The sequence below is a fragment of the Callorhinchus milii genome, unplaced genomic scaffold (assembly GCF_018977255.1).
Source record: "Callorhinchus milii isolate IMCB2004 unplaced genomic scaffold, IMCB_Cmil_1.0 Scaffold2, whole genome shotgun sequence".
In the NCBI taxonomy this organism is placed as follows: domain Eukaryota; kingdom Metazoa; phylum Chordata; class Chondrichthyes; order Chimaeriformes; family Callorhinchidae; genus Callorhinchus; species Callorhinchus milii.
Window position 1 is genome coordinate 48154850 of NW_024704743.1, and position 20061 is coordinate 48174910.

Consider the following 20061-nt stretch of genomic DNA (forward strand, 5'->3'; position numbering starts at 1 on the left):
AACAAATATGGGGACGGTACGCCCAACGAAAACATGAAGCAAATGGCTGTAGCCTCGCCTTGTGTAACTTCTTATGTGGCAGGGATCTGGGGTCCAGTGTCAAAACTTTGAAGATTAATGGATTACTTTGTTAATGACTCTAGGCGTCAGATTTAGGTGCTGGATGATTTGTGAGGTGCAAGTCGTCTTCGTGACAGTCGGTAACACACAGAGAAAGAGAAGCCAGCAAGTGTGCAGGAGACAGGGACAGACAGAAAGAAAGAGACAAGGCTGAGTGAACTGATTTCCATGAGCTTTAAAACAAAATCTTTTGCACATTTATTATGGGAAGATGGAACAAAAAGTGGAAATCAAAATACTGCTGGCCCAGAATGAGGCGTTCCTCTCCGACTTTTTGGATCAATCACATAGACAGTGCCTTCTTTTGATTAAACCCCAAATTGTCATTGGGCAGACGCAATCATGTGACAGCGAATTCGGTCCAATTTCAACCTTGTCTCCATGAATTCAATAGTTTAATAGTAGCACGGTCCCCATACGGCTGTAATCAGTGAATTAGAAAAAACCCAGCAGCGATATTTATTATTTTTTTACGGGCCAAAAAATAACTAACAGCTAACTTTTCCCCCCTTACGTTCTGTGAAGCCGGCAATGAATTACGAATTTGAACGAGAAATTGGTTTTATCAATAGTCAGCCGTCGCTTGCTGAGTGCCTGACATCTTTTCCCCCTGTCGGTGATACATTTCAAAGTTCATCAATCAAGAACTCGACGCTTTCACACTCGACAGTGATTCCTCCTCCTTTTGAGCAAACCATCCCTAGCCTGAATCCCAGCAGTCACCCTCGCCAAAGCCGGCCAAAACAGAGCCCAAATGGCACAAGCCCTTTACCAGCCGCGACTCTACCTCCGGAATACCCCTGGATGAAAGAGAAAAAAAACTCCAAGAAAAATCACCTACCTGCTTCTTCTGCAGCTGCAGCCTCCTGTCTTTCCCAGAAAGGTCAGCTCAAAGGCGTTTATTTAGCATTATTATGATGATTATTATTTTAAAACTAGTGCAGCTTTTTTTTCACATGTATCGCTTGTTTAATCAGTTGTATTTTTTGCAGGTTAATAATTAAGAGACTGAATCACTTTCACTGACTTATTTAATGGAGGATGATTTATTTGGCGAAGCTAGTCACAAAATGACCTTCTCTGCTCTTATCCCATCCCAGAGTTTTGATATTTGACAGTAATGAAGAGTGATAGATGAGCGCAGTTTCACGGTAAAGCGGCTGATGCAGGGATCAGAAAATGCAAAAAGACTGTTGCAAACTTTACTGCGATACTAAGCATTACTGGCAGGAATATTTTTAAAAATCTCTTTAGTATTTTCAGCAAATGTCAGACGCCACAGCCGCAGACACTGAAACAATGGGTCCACTGCATTCAGGCGGCCATTTTGTTGCAGTGGATGCTCTTATTTAATGTAATATTGTCTCAAGTGGGTTCTGAAAATAAATGTTCTTTTATTATTTATTTTATTCATAGAAACCCATGATATTCCGGACAATACAGGTGGAGGATCGCGGAGGTTAAGGACAGCTTATACTAACACACAGCTTCTGGAGCTGGAAAAAGAATTTCACTTCAACAAGTATCTGTGCAGACCCAGGCGGGTGGAGATTGCAGCTTTGCTGGACTTGACTGAAAGACAAGTGAAAGTGTGGTTTCAGAACCGGCGAATGAAGCACAAAAGACAGACCCAGTGTAAAGAAAATCAGAATAGCGACGGCAAATTTAAGAGTCTGGAGGACAGTGGTCAGACTGAAGACGACGAAGAGAAGTCACTCTTTGAGCAAGCCCTCAACAACGTTTCAGGCGCTCTCTTGGACAGGGAAGGCTACACTTTTCAAACTAATGCACTGACTCAACAGCAGGCCCAACATTTACACAATGGAGAATCCCAAAGTTTCCCAGTTTCTCCTTTACCGAGCAATGAGAAAAATCTAAAACATTTTCACCAGCAGTCACCCACTGTTCAAAACTGCCTGTCAACAATGGCCCAGAACTGTGCAGCTGGCTTAAACAATGACAGTCCAGAGGCCCTCGATGTCCCTTCTTTACAGGATTTTAACGTCTTTTCTACAGAATCCTGTTTACAGCTTTCAGATGGAGTATCTCCTAGTTTACCGGGGTCTCTCGATAGCCCTGTGGATCTTTCCGCTGACAGTTTTGACTTTTTTACGGATACTCTAACCACAATCGATTTGCAGCATTTGAACTACTAGCTGAAAAGTCGCTGTGATAGGAATATATGCCTTCTTTTAAATTCGATTTCTTTCGATTTCTTTCAAATGGTCAGTATTTTTTTTTATTTTTCTTTAATTAATTCGAACGTGTTTGAGCTCTAACTGTAGCTGCAAAAGTTTGGACTAATTTCCCGTGTTTCCAACTCTCCCATCGAGTCCTATCGGGACTTTCATAAAACCGATTGCATAGAAATCCAACAATTCCCACTTTCTCTTCTTTACTTTTGTATTCTTTAGGGCTCATTGTCATAAATAATTTGATAGAGCAAAGTATTATACGCTACAGGTAGTTTCCTGAAGCATTTTCTCTCTCAGGACTATTTTTCACTTAATAAATATCCTTTCATTTCATTTGACATCAATTCATTAATAAAAAGGAACAGTCTGGTGAGTCTCGTTCTTTTTTTCCCCATAATAGAATTTATTGAAGAAAAAAAGATGAATTTCAGATTCGTTATTGTACAACTTTACAAGGACAATAAACCTGGTTGGAAAAACTTTGATCGAACCTGTTTGTATTACAAAAAAAGAGCGCACAAGGGAAATCTTTTAATAGAAAATTAATCAAATTATCTCTCAAATTAAACGAAGTACACGATGATTCATTTTTAATATTAGCACCGTCAGAATGCGAAAATAAAGAGCAGGGAATGAAATATTACATTAATGCAGTAATTGAAAACACTTGGGAAAAAATCTTCTCAATTTTACACCGATGACGACTCGGCAAATCTACAGGAAAGAAAAAAAAGTTCAGTGTTGTTCAATTCATGTGCGCTTGCTGCTGAACAAACTCTTTTATTTATTGATGTCAGTAGCTAATCTTTAATGGTGTTACCTCTGATTCCTTATCTCGCTTACTGCCAGTCATCATCAGCAATACAGATACCCATAAGTTTCCACTGCGTTAATCGCCGACCAACCTGCTATATATTCAAACCGAAACTCGTCTGGTCTAAAACTCCTGCGTTACGACCGTTAACAACCAACAAGTCAGATCCTCTAAATTTAATTTCGATAATTGATTTTATTCAGTCTGAACGAAAACACGAGTAACTTCCTTTCCCTTTTTTTAAAAAAAAACTGAGCAACGGCGCTGGCTTTCAGACCTGTCGGGGTAGCTCTTTCACACGAAAAAAGTATGTTCAGCACAAATGTTTAATGGGGTCACAATTTCGTTTTTGAAATCGACTTCTAAAATATGATCTGAAATCTTGGCTCGTATTTTATAAAAACACCACGCATATTCTGGCTTATTATCATGTTTGCATTTGTATAAATAAAACAACAGATGTAGGAATTCGTCCCCATTGTGCACATGGTTGTTGAGGCATAAGTCGTATTTTAACTCTCCTTCAGAAACCCCAGGACTGGGTGTGAGTCTCACACAGGCTTGTAATTTTAGCCGCGGTTTCACGGTATGTTTTTGTTGCTGACTGGAACACGTTGACTGCTGCGTAAGCAGTGACAGGAACGGCTCTTGAGGTAATTCTTCCCAAACTCATAAATCAAACTGTTTTATGAATGAGAATGCCATCAAAGGGATCAATCGCAGCAACACGCACACACACACACGCACACACACACAAAAATCATCTTACGTATTCGCCTGGACTAGGGAACCCCTGTCAGCCTCTAACTTAGTAGGCGCTGAATCGTAATTCATTTTTACTGCTTATTTTCAAAGAACATTGGGGGGTTATGTTGCTACTGTTGGCAGTCACTTCGAATCGTAAGTTACTGTTCAAAGATTTATAATCGCACTGCTGCAATCGTACTGCTGTTTCTGGAATGGCGTAGCTCTTTCTTATTTTCCACATTATTTAAATATGGAAATAAATGAAAATGATTTTTACTGTGAACTCATCATTCATTTTGCATTGAGGCGTTTTATTCCTTTCATCTGTTCGGTCGGTGGTGTTCCATGAAGGCGGTACTTTCCCTCCTATTAAACTAAATCTTAAACGTAGAGAAAAATAGTGACACGTTGTCGATATCCTGTCGCTATTAAGCAAGTCTTTACAAGACATAATGACTGTGTTACCAGCAGATTCATTCTTACCAGGAAGACACAAGAAAATAGGAGAAACTAATTTTAATCTAAAGACGCACAACATCTAACGCTGCCCGCGATAGAGCTTTGATGAAGGCAACTAATACAAATAAAAGTCATTTGTGCGTTTGCAAAAATATATTTCACGAGTTATTTGGTAAAGTTCGTTATATAAATATATTGTTTAGGGGGAGGGGAAAATTAGCTGTTTTTGCATAATTAGAAATTAGGACTGCGCAACAAGCTTTGGCTTTTCGAAAACGATCCAGTCCAGGATTTATTTAGCATCCGTTTGCTCTGACCTCATTATATAAATTTTAGTCGCAGTAAATAAAAATGGCGGAAGCTATTTGTTACATCAATGTTTTCATCAATTCTAAGTTATTCGTGTGTAGAAGGATTAGAAAAGTGGACCAAAATCATCCTTAGTAGTCACACTCTCTGATCTTTTTGCTTGATATATTTTTAAAACAAATCCCACAATTCACATTGTTGTGAAGAAAAATTCCCACTGTGGCCTGAAAGGGACATGTGTCTTTTCAATGCATTACAGTTCCCTCTCAGTCTGCTTTTTGCCAGTATTAGGACAATGGGTGAATGGGTGACTTTAGTGTATGAATTGTTCGCATGGCTGGAGTTAACTGTAGTTTTACTGCGACTCAAGCGCCATGCTTTAGTGTGATGGTGTCACATTTACAGCAAAGTGCACAAATTGTTCATTCTTAGCAAAGAAGCACAGAGTGAAACATTAATTCAATGCGCCATTATTTTCCCTTTGACGAATGTGTCTTATTTTTATAAAGTCAGATTAAAAATGAAAACACTTGCATTCAAAGAGTGCGTCAAAAGCAGTAATACTTTGTAATACTTAGCGTGTTTTCGTGACAAGGCTACCCATCCCCTTAAAATATTTTAAAAATCTTCATTGTGTATAATCTTTCATTAAATCCTGCCAAGAACATGCTTTCAAATCTCCCTGGTCCTATAAACAATCTAGATTTTCCGCGTGTGGTCTCCTTTCAAGACTGCTTGTTTACAGTAGAATTATAATCCACCGTTTGTCATCATTCATTAATCGGAGTAAATTGCTGTCTGGTACTCTGAGTCACGTCACTCTGTAATGTGCAAAAGATTGATTCTAAGTCACCACCGACCCTGACTGCTGGGACAGTGCTCTACAGGAAGCTGACAGATGGGCGGCAGCGACTTTATATCGGCCACGTTTGGCTACATTGTGTTTTAGTCAAGGGAGTTATTATTCATAACTGCGCGGGAAAAAAAAGTATACAGAATCACCCTACAACTGAAATAAATAGGCTGACACCCAATATCATTTAGATAGGCTCCTCGGTCGTATGTAATCCTGTAGTTAAGGGGATGCACCCAACGGTCTGTGCTCAATCTTGGAGCCTCCTCATTTCCATGCCAATAGCTGGAAAGCTTACAACAGGCAAAGGGCAGCCCTTTGATAGGCTGCTGCCTGCATCCTTCTGACATAAGAGCACAGGGAAGATATGGCGTCCGCTTACAAGCTCACACCCTATCATACACCACTTAAATATAAATCCCGATAGATTAGTCCTATTGGTTCAATCAATCATTTTACACTTTGCTTTTTTGAGAGCCGTATTTTGAATCGCGTAGCACGGATTAGTATTTAATAGTAGGTATTAAATGCTTAAGGATTTAGTTAATCATAAGTGTTCCTTATGATTAGCTACGCCTTATCCAGACGCGAAGCAGCTCTGCAGCTTCTGTTACCTGTATGTGCTTTTTAAAAAAGTGAAGGAAGCGATCTGGCACACAATAGACCTTAACTCTTGCCGACCTACATTTCTCGAGAGTCTTGCTGAGAAAACGCCACTCACCCGAAATGCAACTGCTTCAGACGGTTTGCTCCCTAATCCACAGTGGAGGGATGATTGCACTATCACCTTTCTTACGGCTCTTAAGGTTCCGGGTGTTAAGTTTTCATCGAAAGGGTTTCCTACCTGACACTGAGAGAGAGGTTGCTGTGCGGCAGAAGTAAGGATAGTCCCCCCCACTGCAGGCAGGCGCGATCGGCGTTTTACACCAATACCAGCGCAGACCCGACCAAACAGTACGTGCATCTTGAATACATTTCTGCTGCATTCTGCCGGGCATGCTTTGAAGTATAATGCATTGGTGAGCTAATGCGCGTAACCTTGATGGAAGAGCATTTGTTATTTAAATGCCACTAAAACGGTGATCGATCACCGCCGAGATCGTGCGAACTTCGCAGGCAGCGCCGCGATTGGGCCGAACCAGGTCACGCGGGGACACTTCACTGTACATTGATATCATTTTCCTTCAGCCCCATTAAGGAAGTGGGCAAGTTGGCACGGTCCATCCAGTTGGTGGACAGTGATCACTGTGTGTGCTGGTCACTCCAGTGACACATGGACAATGCGAGGATGAACTCCTTTCTAGATTATCCCATCATTAACGGAGAAACTGGGACCTGCTCTTCCAGAGGTTACCATGCCGATCAAGGAATTACAACTTATCAGTCCTGCGCTGTTAGTACAAATAGCTGCAACGCTGACGACCGGTATATCGTGAGCAGAAGTGTTCAGATAGGCGCTCCTCCTCCTCATCACCACCACCATCATCAGTCTACCTACTCACCTCACAGCAATTTGGGCATCTCCTATGCTACCCATCCCAACTGTGGCACAGGTTACCCTGCCCAGAGTTTTAACACAGGCTACAGTCATCACTACTCATTGAACCAAGACACGGATGGCAACGGAGGGTACCCTCAGTGTGCGCCTGCTGTCTATGCTGGGAACATTGCCTCAGCTATCAGCCCACATCACCCCGGCTATGGCGGGGTGGTGGGCCCAGGTCAATATCCCCATCACCCTTACGGACAGGAGCAACAGAGCCTTGCTCCAGGCTGTCACCCTTTATCCCCCGTTCATGGCAGTCACCAAGAAACCTGTTGCTCCCCTTCAGCTGAGACCCCTCCCCTGGCACAGACTTTTGACTGGATGAAAGTGAAGAGGAATCCTCCGAAAACAGGTAAATTGATTGTGGATGTTTGTGAGGGAGAGAAATTAAAGAATGAGAGAGAATGTGAGTGTGTGAGAGAGAATTGGTATTTTTGAGGGGGAGAGAGAGAGATTACACATTTCTAATTATAAATAACCTTAAGACGAACAAAAAAGGCCACCAAATGTGTTGGAAAAGTGATAACAAGGCGCAGAAGACTGGAATGAAACAAGTTTTATCTGTTGAACGTAGTGGTGAAGGTGTTACAGCCACAGTCTCACCTTCTAGTCGTTTGCTTTGATCTTTCTTCCATTTTTCTCTAGCATTAGTCTAAGCTGCAGTAACCAGCTGTTGACAACTAACAGTTGCAGGCTGATCCTTTTAGTCCTATCTGACAAGTCATTTCCAATGTAGTAAAGAGGCTTTGATTGATTGTCAGCATAGTAACAGTAGCTTATCAAAGCATGACAGTTGTCACACTCGTACCACTTAAACCTTCATCTTACTTACCTGTCCGTGTTGTTTTTTTACTGATGTAGGAAAGGCTGGCGAGTATGGCTTTGCCGGTCAGCCTAATACGGTGAGAACCAACTTTACCACAAAGCAGCTAACCGAGCTGGAGAAGGAGTTCCACTTTAACAAGTACTTGACTCGGGCCAGGCGAGTAGAAATCGCTGCCGCCCTCCAGCTCAACGAAACCCAGGTAAAAATCTGGTTCCAGAACCGGCGTATGAAGCAGAAGAAACGGGAAAAAGAAGGTCTTATCTCAGCTTCTCCGGTTACACCGCCTGGGAATGAAGTCAATGCAGAAGACACATCTGACAAATCAAGCTCTAACTCTTCCACTCCTTCCCCATCATCGTCTACCTCAGAAACGCTGAACACCTCAGCCTGAAACATTCCTCGATATATTCAAACTGTGAAGCAGTTATACGCTTGTTGGTCATTTTAAGTTAGAAAACAATACCGTACTATGATTCCACTCCCCCACCACCACTCCCCGAGAAACAAACGAAAAAATATTTTGTTTGCAAAAAATGAATATGCTAATCTCCAAAGAAATCAAGAGATGCACTATTCCGAGTGTTTACAATAGGAAGCAACTACTGTATAGCATAGTTGTCCTATTTTAATTTAATGTGTTGCATATATATTGTAAGCTGTGCTGGTTGTATATATTTTGTCAAGAGTTTTATCTTTTTACAAGTTTTTCTAAAGATGATGCTGAAATTCAGGGTCGATGGACCCTTATATGATGTAGGTGTAGATTTTATAAACAAATTGTAATCAATTAATCAAAGTGTAAGTGAAGATTCTCCTATATTGCGGAGAATGGGGAGCTGAGTGAGTTCGGAGCTCTTCTCGCACTGTGAAAGGTCATGAGTACAGAATTTAGAGTATGCTTCATTGCACTGGGCTGTGTAACTCTTGAAGGATATTAAGAATTTGTTTCCTTTTCTCAAATAAAGTGGGAATTCTGAAGTGGGTGGTCTTTAAGACCAGCAGTAGCACATTGTTAAAATACCTCAAAACTATAATGTTTACTCCGATATCTGTTGGACTTGATGTCATGAGTCACCTGTCAATGTAATTTATAGCCAAATGTGGGTTCGTGTCTGGAATTTTGCATGATCCAATACCGATGGTGTGTATCTCCTAAATACTGAGTTTTATCAGTTTCCTTGTGTGACTATGTGTTATGTACAATCAGCACGTGATTTGAGATGGTTCTGGGATTTTCTGTGACTTAAATCCAGATCAGAATTTACGGGTCCAAATAAATTCTATTAAAAACAAGCTTTTGTTGCTATAAATCAAACCCAACTTGCACAATCATCCAACAGAGTTCGAAAACTCCCCCTACGGACACTCTGCATTTTCACGTTACACACATTGTTTATTTTAGATTCTTAGTTGATAAGAATTGGGGAGAACAAAAATCCACCAGGTTTCAAAACGTTGATTTTTATAATCATTCGATTGGGTCCATTTGGCGCTTCGGGCGAAATAAACCTACAGCAAAATATGGCAAGTGACTGTTCACAGGATAGAAAAAGGAATAACTCGAAACGTGTGTGAAATAACTTTAAATAAACAAGGTAAAAGGCAAGGCGAGTATTCCTGCACATTCCACTGCCAAGGGTTGACCTTTTCCCCTTGAATAGATCATTTACATATATGTAAACAACGCAATCTGCAAAGACAGCCATTGTCACCAACTGGTTTGCTTCGAGTTACAAGACCAACAGCTGGAACAGCCTCCAAAGGCTTTGATGAATCCACATTAATAGGGATAATAAAACGAAAAGTCAACCTATAGAATTTTTTTTAAAAAATCAGATGAAATTTGCCGTAACTTATCTTGAAATAGTTTGATCAAACATCCCAGTGACAGCCGCGTGACTAGAATATCACTGGCGTTTGCTTAAGAACCAACATGATTAGATTCAGTTTGGTGTCAATAGGAAAGTCGATGGTTTTCTGGGCACTTCGGCCCTATCAAGGGAAAGATCTGCTCTGGGGCTGCTTTCTTTTAGCGGGTTGGAGTCGATGCAAAAGAACTTCAAAAGAAACCTTCAACTTCTGATCCATTTGATGCTCCGCGTTCCCAGTATTACTTTCTGTTTATGGAAAAGTCCACAAACACGCCTGTACTCGGCAGAAAGTATTTCTTTTCACTCAAAACATAAACATATCGGTTCTTCGGAGTTTCGTAAAACTACTTCTTGCCTTAACTGTTCACGAGAAGTTTGGTGATATATTTTTACTGGTGTTGAAAACTGCACCAGTTTCAAGGTACAAAATAACCCGCCATCTGTTGCTGGTGCCTTAGGTGTGAAGTCCACTTGCTGTGGCAACCGTTTGCCTTCATCTCTGCGGCTCTGAACATGCACTTTGTCTCAAATGCAAACACGATTACAATGTCTTTATATCCACTCTTCTCATTTCTTCTCAGTTCGTAGATGGATCGACACGATTTCTCTTATTGCTGAAATCTAACAGTATGGTTATTACAATGTACATGTTATATTTAGATGAGCAACACACACTTTCTTCCGTCATCAATGGTAAATTTGGAAGCGCAAATATGTCACGATTTAAAAGGGAAAGAATTTTAAAATGATAGTAAACTGCCTAAGCAATACCTACCGTCGTCACCAGACCGCTCTATTATAATGATATCATAGGATTTTGAACACTAGTAAATGTACACCGAAGCCTTCAATTCATTAACTTGACACAATAATAATTGTAACAATCCTTGCTTTTGATATAGTGCCTTATCATGTCGTTGAGACGTCTCAAAGCGCTTATTAAATCCGCGTAGGATATATACTCGCAACCAATAAGACTGTTAATGGAAGATCACAGGAAAATAACCGAGAGTATTTTTTATCAAACGTTTAAAATGATCTGTAAATAGTTCTAACAGTCTTTTTAAAAAAAAATCTAAATCTGTGATATTCTTATTACCACTCGGCATTATGTTTCCAATTGTCCGTATGTATTATCCTGTGTATTATCAAATCGATCTAGTACCAATCCAGGCTTATCCCTTTTCGCTCTTATCAATATGGAGGGGATAGCTGGATTGCCCCCGAATAACAGGGCAATCGCCCGCATTGTTCATTCCACTGCAACATTCAACCTCTCGAATTTACCTTTTTTCCTTGTAGAAGCTCGGCTATTTTTCTCCAGGGCAATCAGATTAAAGTTGATCAATATTTACTCTGTGTGGAAAGCTGACTGAAAACCCCATAGCTAAGAAAGAGCTTCGCGCTGGCTGCTCAGCCTTGTTTAGACTCACCAGTTCATCGAAAGTTCAAGCCGAAATTAATTCAGCGATGGGTCATCTTCAAATTAGCCTTCCTGTTTTAGAGCGGTGTCAGCTCTTAAGCACAGACTCCAGACAAATCCCCTGTACAAGCTAGATTTTTTAAAGCATAATTGCCAAAAAAAATCCTCAGAATCCACACTAAAATGCAGGGTATTAAGCAAATTGTTATCCTTGTTTCGGGTCAAAGTTCATCCTATCACCGAATAAATGAATATTTAATGGTGTTTTATTGCCCCCATTCTAATGACAGGTCACGTTCTGAGTAATCTTCTCCATAAACGCTGACGTCTTAATCAATACAGGGGTTTAGTTTTATGACAGAATGGAGACACAGAAAGTCGGCTAATATTGTAGGCCTAACGAGGCTTTACTGTCAGCGTATATTGTGATACAACGACTTATTTCGTTACAGACGCCAAGTTAGAATAAAATCGCAATTACCTAACTTTAATAAGCTTTGGACAAACAAGTCTGGGCGACAGTGTAAGTTGTTCTTACGCTTCGCATCAGGGCCATCTTATGGCAGATTGCAATTGCGCTGTAATGCGGTATTTAGCTATCGCACTGTTGATAGAATCATTAAAATACTGCAGTGCGATTACGTTTCCAATTCTACAAAAGGCGTTTTGTATTACAAACTATTGTGAAGCACTTTGCTGTATAATTATGCAAAAANTGGTTGACATAAACAAGTTAAACACGCAGAGCGAGCCCGATAATATTACAGTCGAGTCTTTCCTTCAATCATATTTTGCTGACATTGATTTCAAGCTAAAACTGACTTGAAATTGCGACTGCTTTTCAATATAAAGCACTCACATATATATATATATAGTAATGGGAGAATTATAAACTTTGTAGATACTGGGAATAAAACACCTCGGTCTAAAGTAGCGGTATTAAACATAGTAGAAGTCGCCCTTTAATCCTCAGCCATCAATCGCCACCAGGCAAATACACCAGGCAAGACAGACAATCTGACAGGTTGCAGAATGGGGCGAAACAGAATATACAAATGATCGAGAGAACATTCAGGGAATATTTAGACTATTGAAAGCTAGTGTGGGTTAATTTCACTTCCAAATAAAAGTACAGAAGTAGATTTTTCAACAATTAGTCACAATAGTTGTCGATGCACTAACTAGCTGCCTGACCCGAACTGCAACTGACAACCGCAGCATACAGTTTAGCGATGTAATTACACCGGCACCAAAAGCTGTTCCCAACATGTAATCTGGATTAGCCAAGACACGACAGAGCTTACACAATTAAAATTGACATGGTTTCAATTTTTGGACGCGAAAACATCTGAAGTGTGCGAATGAGTAGGTATGACAGACGAAGCAAATAAAACTTGAAACTATTTTTGATGTTTTTTTTTCCCCCGAATGTTTCGAGCGCACTAACTAAAGTCCGGAGCTTATCTTTCTGCTCTTACAGTAACCTTTACTGAATCGGGAGGAATTAGCACCAACGCGATTCATTCATTAAACCGTATCCATCAAGGATTCTTTCTGGCCTCTTTTGAAGCATTTTTAGGATTCAGGTCGTTCGTGTCGATATGCTTGCTTAGTTTGACGGTATTTGTATGAAAACCATTCAAATATAATATCATTGCTATTTCTTATATTTCTGATTGCGTTAAGTAGCAGAATGCAGAATTGTGCGTGATTGTATTTATCTACGCGATAAGACACTAATTTGTTTCAAAATAATTAACTGACTCTACACACAAGATAAGTCGAGTTCTGACCTTTCGATAGTTTTGCCCATAAGGTTAAACAAACGTACTTCAGGTTGTGAGTACCAATTCATCATTTTAAGAGCACACCATCATTTTAGCAGTGTAGAAACCACATCCGTGAAGCTATACGCAACACTTAGTACTTGAAAACAATCCAGGAATTAACTACTGTATAACACTGTGGACGCATGGAGTCACACACCAGTATAATGACAAAAATATACTTCACATAACCACTCATAGTAATTTGGATTTTATCCAATAATTTGAAATTAAATGGTTAGGATTTTTAAATAACTCGCATGTCTTGCACTCAATACCTTGTCGATTGTCATTTTTAATCGATTAACCAGATCATCAAAACATTTCATTTTACAAGCAGGGTGATTTTAAATCTCTATGCATGTATATGGATATATGGATGTATGTCATCGTTTATTTACATACACACTCCAAGTATCAGTCTTTCTCTTGCGATGTGACATTAATATAAAGTTTCCGAAATCCAATATTATCGATCGTTAGTTTAAACACAATTTACGCAGTTAATACCAGTAAGTATGAAAAGAATAAATCGATATCAATCAGGATGGACTAACCACGCACCCAGTAATATTTCAGATGAAGGTAAGCGATAGAGAAACAGTGGAGAAAGAGACAAAATTTTTCAGAAAAATTGGCACAATCGCTCGGTGCAAAATGCAAACAACTTGTTTGAAACAAAACGGAATCGTTATTAATTTACGCTTTTTTCGATTTATTTAATTTAGGACGATGTTAATAAGCAGCCAAGGGCTTCGCTGTCAAATAAAATTTACAAAAATAATTTGCTGGCGCTGCTGAGTATTCTGCAGCTGTTATTTCTTCCGACCCATTCGCCTTTTAATCGCAAATCTGCAATCACAATGACCCCCGTCTAGAAAAAAAGCTACAGAAAACAACATCTAAACAGGTCACAGCGTGAATGTATTTTCGAAAAGTAAATCGACCTTAAAGATTTTCAAACATAATTTATGTAGCTATTAAAATAAAAGCAAGATTTTTAATACGGTCTTGATTTTTTTTTGCATGTTACTAAACGGGTGATTTAAAAATTCTATGCATGCAACTATAGGATTGGCGTATTATGTCATGTAACATATTTATACACACACACACTTGAAGTTAAGCTCACGTGCTTCGAAGCATTTATAATGTGTGTTCCTTGTTTGTCGGTGGGCGCAATCTCGTGACTGGAGATATAATAATATTGGTTGTGCCTTCTTCACATGTTGCATATATACACAATCTCATGTATTATATTTCAAACTAGAGATGCTTTGCCATTTGCAGCTGCGTGTAGTTCTGAGTTCTGCACCTCCAGCATTGTTTGACAATGGACAGGCAGTGTGGTGTGCAATATGTGTTTCTTACAACCTTTTATGCATAGTCGTTTCTGATCTGTACTTCAGTAAATCCTGTCCACTACCGCTAGATAAGTTCCTACCTGTATTAACTCTCCACGACATCTTTTGCCTTAAATAAATAAATAAATAATTCAAAGCCTTTTCAATACTTTTCTTTCAGGTGAATATTAAAAAGGCCATGTACTGTATCAGATCAAACTTCAAATACGCAGTCACTAAACTGTCTTCACATAAAAATGAAAATAATAGCGACGATGAATGGATCATCTTTTGTTTTTATATTTTTCATGTTTTTTGCCATGGTGCTTGCGTGTGCCATAAATTACATTGGGTGGTGAAGGGTTCAATGACGTTTTCTTCAAACGTTAACAGTATATTTGGAACCAGTGCAACGCTAACTTTGTAAAGCTCAGAAAGTTTTAAATTAATGTTGTTTTCCCACTGATTATAGTTATACTGCAAATGGTAGATGTCTCAGTCCCCCCCCCACACACACACACACTACCTCTGCTCAGTTGGTTTTATTTCCCACATCAGTTCCGGGTGTCTGCTCTCACCCGCCTCCCCTCCCCCCATGAATTGGAAATAAGTCACTTTTCAACTACCTCAGATGTAACACCTGCTTCTTTGTTTCAATCTACACACTGTATATGAATCTGAACAATCTTCTCATGTGAGTCAATGATTCACACGCACTTTCTCCAGTGTCCTATACTTTATTGACTGCATTGTTTTGTCTTTGATTCTAAAGTGAATTTGATTCAAAACGTGATCAAAAACCCCAGTAGCGGAATTATAGCTCAGTAATCAAAGTGCAGCGTATTTTTTTTAAAAAACAGGTTTATTACGGTTTATAAAGGTTTATTAGGGTTTATTGGAGAGCAGTCTATTGGACCTCGCAGGAAGGTTTCTAATGTAATTGGAGAGTCGGTTGCACTTTCTGCTCTTTAATAATACTGTAGTAAAAAATACCTGGTGTTTGGTGCCAGATAGACGAGTTCTGCACACAACGTTCAGTCACACAGGCTCAGAACTCCCCTCGGCCCCTCAGGGAGGGAAATATAAATTCTGTGTTTCACTTCAGATCACGTCTTTTATGTAAAGCGACATGAAACACACAAATTGGCATTAATTACTTCGATTTCTAGGTCTCTCTGTGAAGCTCCTTCCTGCAGGTGTTTCATCCTGTTACACATTTTAATAAATGTCTGTAATAGAAATGTACCACATTATTGCCAGAATTTTACCCTCCCAATGCGATTACCTCTACAGAAATGGAAAGTAAAGCACAAATAGAATCTAGTCCTTCAGATGAGAGATAAAACCAAGATTGAGCCTGTTTGATCTGCTGGTGCAGGTGGATATGAAAGATCGCATGATACCATTTCAAAGGCAGTAACTTCTCCTGCTTGTGACTTAGCTAATTATCCAATTATTTTTAAATAACCACCAACTAAATCTGTTCTTTCACTTGACTGCAATTAATGGGAAGTGGCTCTCTCAAGTTTGCCATCTCAGAGAAGATTTCATATGGGTATAATTTTTTTGGGGTGGATAATAAACTCAGAACAATACTTTAGGATGCACCAAGACAGTAGAACAGGGACATAAGTTTACAGTTGCGAAGACTAATTTCGGGACAGATAACAGGAACTTTTTTTTTAACTCAGAGGATAATTTGAGGGAGGGTGATTGAGGTCAGGACACTGGACGCAGTTAAAAAGTGGCTTGATGTTCTGATGGGAGGACGGTACGAGGATATTCTGAAGGAATAAGATCAAATGGCCAAAGGACATTATTCATCTGAAGTTTAACCAATCTTGTGATCTTGTGACCTTTCTGCCTGCATAAACGCAGTGGTTACACTCAGAAAAACTAATTGTGTGAAAACACTTTGCAACATTTCAATTCACTGTGTAAAATGCAAATATTACGAATAAAATAACAGATTTAAGAGTGTCATACCAAACAGAAACGTTTTCACAAAATAGAAACTAAAGTGTAATTATCACACTCAGCTTTGATCAAACAGAATTAAAGACAACAGAAACTTTCATTGTTTTACACCATCAACTATGGTTACAATTTACCCAAATTATATACAATTGGTGACTGTGGAAATGTTTATTTAAAAGTCACGATATTGATAATTGGTAACAGAATTTAAATAAGGAAAAGGCCACTTTATGTACATGTGGTTTGGGGATGAAATAAGTGGTTTCAAAATGGTTTACACTGAGCAAACAAGGGGTATAATGATGTAATTTATGGGTTATACACGAGAAAATGTTTCTTTTGAAAACATTCCTGACCTCATAATTGAATACAGAATGCATAATCTGCTGCATAAATAATGAAGATGTTGCTTTTTGATGATATTATGCGATGAATAATAAATTAGTATCTGTGGCTAACATGTAATGTTTGGCGCATGGGAAAATAATATTATGCAAAATATGTGAAAGGGAAGAGCTGAAGAAGAAACTGCTCCCACTATTCAGAAGGAACTGAATTTTTTTTGCTTCTCTGAATAAACTGACAATTACTCAGACTAAGCAATTAATACAATAAAAGAAACTTGAATTATTCATTGGCCAGATCTTTGCCTACAAGAAAAACAGTCACATTAGTTGCTCTAAAGCGCTGTAAGATGTTTCAGTGTAATGAAACATTTCAAAAATGTGATCTCTCCCCCTCTCTCTTTTGATTCCTTCCCTCCTTTGTTCTTTCCATTCACCCATTCCTTTCCAAAATATCTATCAATGAGTAGACCACTAAAATACTTGAAACAAAAACAGAAGTCGCTGGGAACACTCAGCAGGTCAGGCAGCACCTATGGAGAAAGGAAAGTGAGTCAACGTTTCAGGTTAATGACCCTTCGTCAGACTCGAAATAATTACATTTCTGTTTTCCAAGACTCTGGGTACCTAACTTTTGTTTACTTTATCTGATAAATAGGGCTAGTTGCACAATTTAGATAAGACTTACCTGAAAAGGAAAGTTGAGTCTACTTTTCCCACTCTCAATCACTCTTTGATGTGGCTTAGGAGAACTCCACACATTTGCAACTATATGTATCCAATGAACCCCACCAACTGGGGTTAGTTTTTTAATAACATTAAACATGGTTTTAAAAAGGTCTTAAAAAGGTCGAATGGACTCTCCAAGATCTTTAATATGAGTAGAAGCTAAATCTACTCTGCCCAACTTCATATTACAGCAATACAAATTGGTGCAGTGATGAAATCATCTTCTTAAGGTTGTCTCAGCAGCCAGGCTCTCACAAAGCTAAGAAACTGCAAAGATAGTTCATTCATTCTATGGGAACGAAACTCCTGCCAATACCTTCAGCATGTCTTTAACTGAATGTCGAGGAAAAGGGCAATTATTCAATGTGGGATTGGTTGCCACGATGGATTAGCAGCACATTAGCATTTCACCTATGGGATCTGAGTTTCACTTTAGCCCGGAATGATGGCATGGAAGTCTCTTTTTTCTGCCAGATGAAAGGATCCTGTGTGAATTAATTGTCTTTCCATTTAATATAACAACTATTATAATGGTGAAGCATCTCAAAATGCTTCACAGTAAAATTACTTTCAAATGTGGTTCACCACACATTTGTAGGTAAATGCAGCAGCTAATTTGCAAACAGCAAGATTTGATGCACAGCTAGGAATTACTATTGTATTTTATTTGGAGGAATGTTGGCTAAGATACTAGAATAAACTCTTTTGTATAGTGTAATGGGATCTTTAATGTCACCCGAACAAGCAGACGGCACATCAGTTTAGTGATGCACCAAGAATGTATTAGTCTGTGAGCTCAAGTCCCAACATGAAATGTGAACCCATAGCCTTCTGATCTAGAGGCAAGACTGCTTCCTATTGGACCAAGTTGAATAGGTAGTGTAGTCCCAACCTACCAGTTTCTTGAGGGCATGGGATCAAAGCACAAAACTGCCCACAATTTGACAGAAATTCCAAATTTAATCAGAAAGGCCAGAAGAATGGCTATAATAGAAAATGAATAAATTCACATCATTACTGGAGGGATGATCTTCTGAATTTGGGGGTTAAGGAGACTGTTCCAACATTCCTCTGGCCTCTAGTTTGAAGGGGCATTATTTACATGTACATGCAAGGGTGGAATGTTAGGAGAATGAAATAATATATGTCTCATCTGACTTCAGTGCTCCTTCTCTTGTTCCTACTCCTTCAAATCACAATGGTAATGGAAAAAAACAATATTGTATGTTGAAAGGCTTGGTAAAGCTCACTAAGGGGGACTTCTGCTGCAAAGAAGCATTGAATTATTTACATCAGGCCAGATCTGGGTTTAGTGAATTTAATGATGGGAAACAGTCGAAATACCAATAAGTGGTGATGGAAGTGACACATACGGAAGAATTTTTTGCTTAAAAGCATGGACCTAGTGACACTGCCAGGCACTTGTAAATTGGGACATTTTCGAAAGGCAATTTATTTTGCTATAATTGCACAGGATTGGGCTTTGCAAATTTAAACTTACTGGAAATGTGTTTTGATTTATTATACCTATAGCACAGTAACCTCTAAGGCTGCACTATGCACACATGTGGTAGAGGTCCACATTGTATCCCTTCAGCGATATGATTTGAGTGAATTTCTAGCTACAATGTTTATGCTTGCCTTTTTTCCAGAAAAAATTCAAAAGGACTAAAATTGAGACTATTCAAATGTTGAAACGTGAATATTAAAAGCTGGACTGCAAATGCACATCGTCCAGAAATACTACCGACATATCTGTAAAACTATCACAATTTGGGCTCATTTCCCATGGTTGCTTTTAGATTAAATCCCTCTATAATTAAGTGACTTCAAGCTAATTTGGGTTTCAAGAGAGAAGTAGATAAGGATATAATAATAATATCTAATAATTATATCATTGGGAACAAACATCTCAGGAAACAAATCCCCAAATGATAAAGCATTGTTCTACCAATCTTTTAATAATGTCTTTATGAGTGCCTATAGGTTCAAGAAAATCAGCCCAACTGAGCAACAACATAATGAGCTAGTTCCCAGAGCTAGACAAAAACAAATGGTGAGCAGTATGAACCCTATGCTGTTCCGTTGACACAACATTTGAGAAAACCAGCAGGTAATGTAACGATGCATCATCCCCACTTGTCACTGGTGACTGAGTCAACATTTACAATACTCAGGAAATATTCTAAAATGAATCAAATAAAACATTAAAAAGGTACAAAAGAAAATCCATTAAAGAAGCCCCACTAATAATGTAATTCAGAAATTATTTAAAATAAAACAAAAGCTTGAATACACATTTCAAAGTATTTTTCAAACCTAAAATTATCATATATTCTCAGAAGAGGGGTATACAACAGCAACAACAACAAAATGACATTTGTATAGCGCCTTTCATGTCAGGAGGACGTCCCAAGGCGCTGGACAGACAGAGTTATGGATCTGAGCTGAGGGTGGGGTGGGGAGGGTGGAGGGCAGGGGGAGAAGCAGGGAGATCGAAAGCACGGTCGAAGAGGAGGGTCTTGAGGTGGGTCTTGAAGATGGTGAGAGAGGGGGGCGAGACGGAGGGACTGCGGAATGGAGTTCCAGAGGATGGGTGCAGAGTGGCGGAAGGTCCACCCACTGATAGTGGGCCAAGCAGGGCGGGGGATGTGAAGCAGACCGGAGCCCGCTGAGCGG

General features: G+C 39.2%; 2 protein-coding genes across 2 annotated transcripts; both read left to right on the forward strand.

The window, feature by feature from the left end:
• Positions 1–510: 510 nt before the first annotated feature.
• hoxa2b (homeobox A2b) lies at positions 511–4089 on the forward strand. Its single transcript, XM_007900496.2, has 2 exons — positions 511–1003; positions 1537–4089. The coding sequence occupies exons 1-2, from the start codon at positions 652–654 to the stop codon at positions 2274–2276; spliced, it is 1092 nt and encodes a 363-aa protein (XP_007898687.1). The 5' UTR covers positions 511–651; the 3' UTR covers positions 2277–4089.
• Positions 4090–6770: 2681 nt separating this feature from the next.
• LOC103183173 (homeobox protein Hox-A1) lies at positions 6771–8362 on the forward strand. Its single transcript, XM_007900497.2, has 2 exons — positions 6771–7395; positions 7905–8362. The coding sequence occupies exons 1-2, from the start codon at positions 6771–6773 to the stop codon at positions 8258–8260; spliced, it is 981 nt and encodes a 326-aa protein (XP_007898688.1). The 3' UTR covers positions 8261–8362.
• Positions 8363–20061: the final 11699 nt, after the last annotated feature.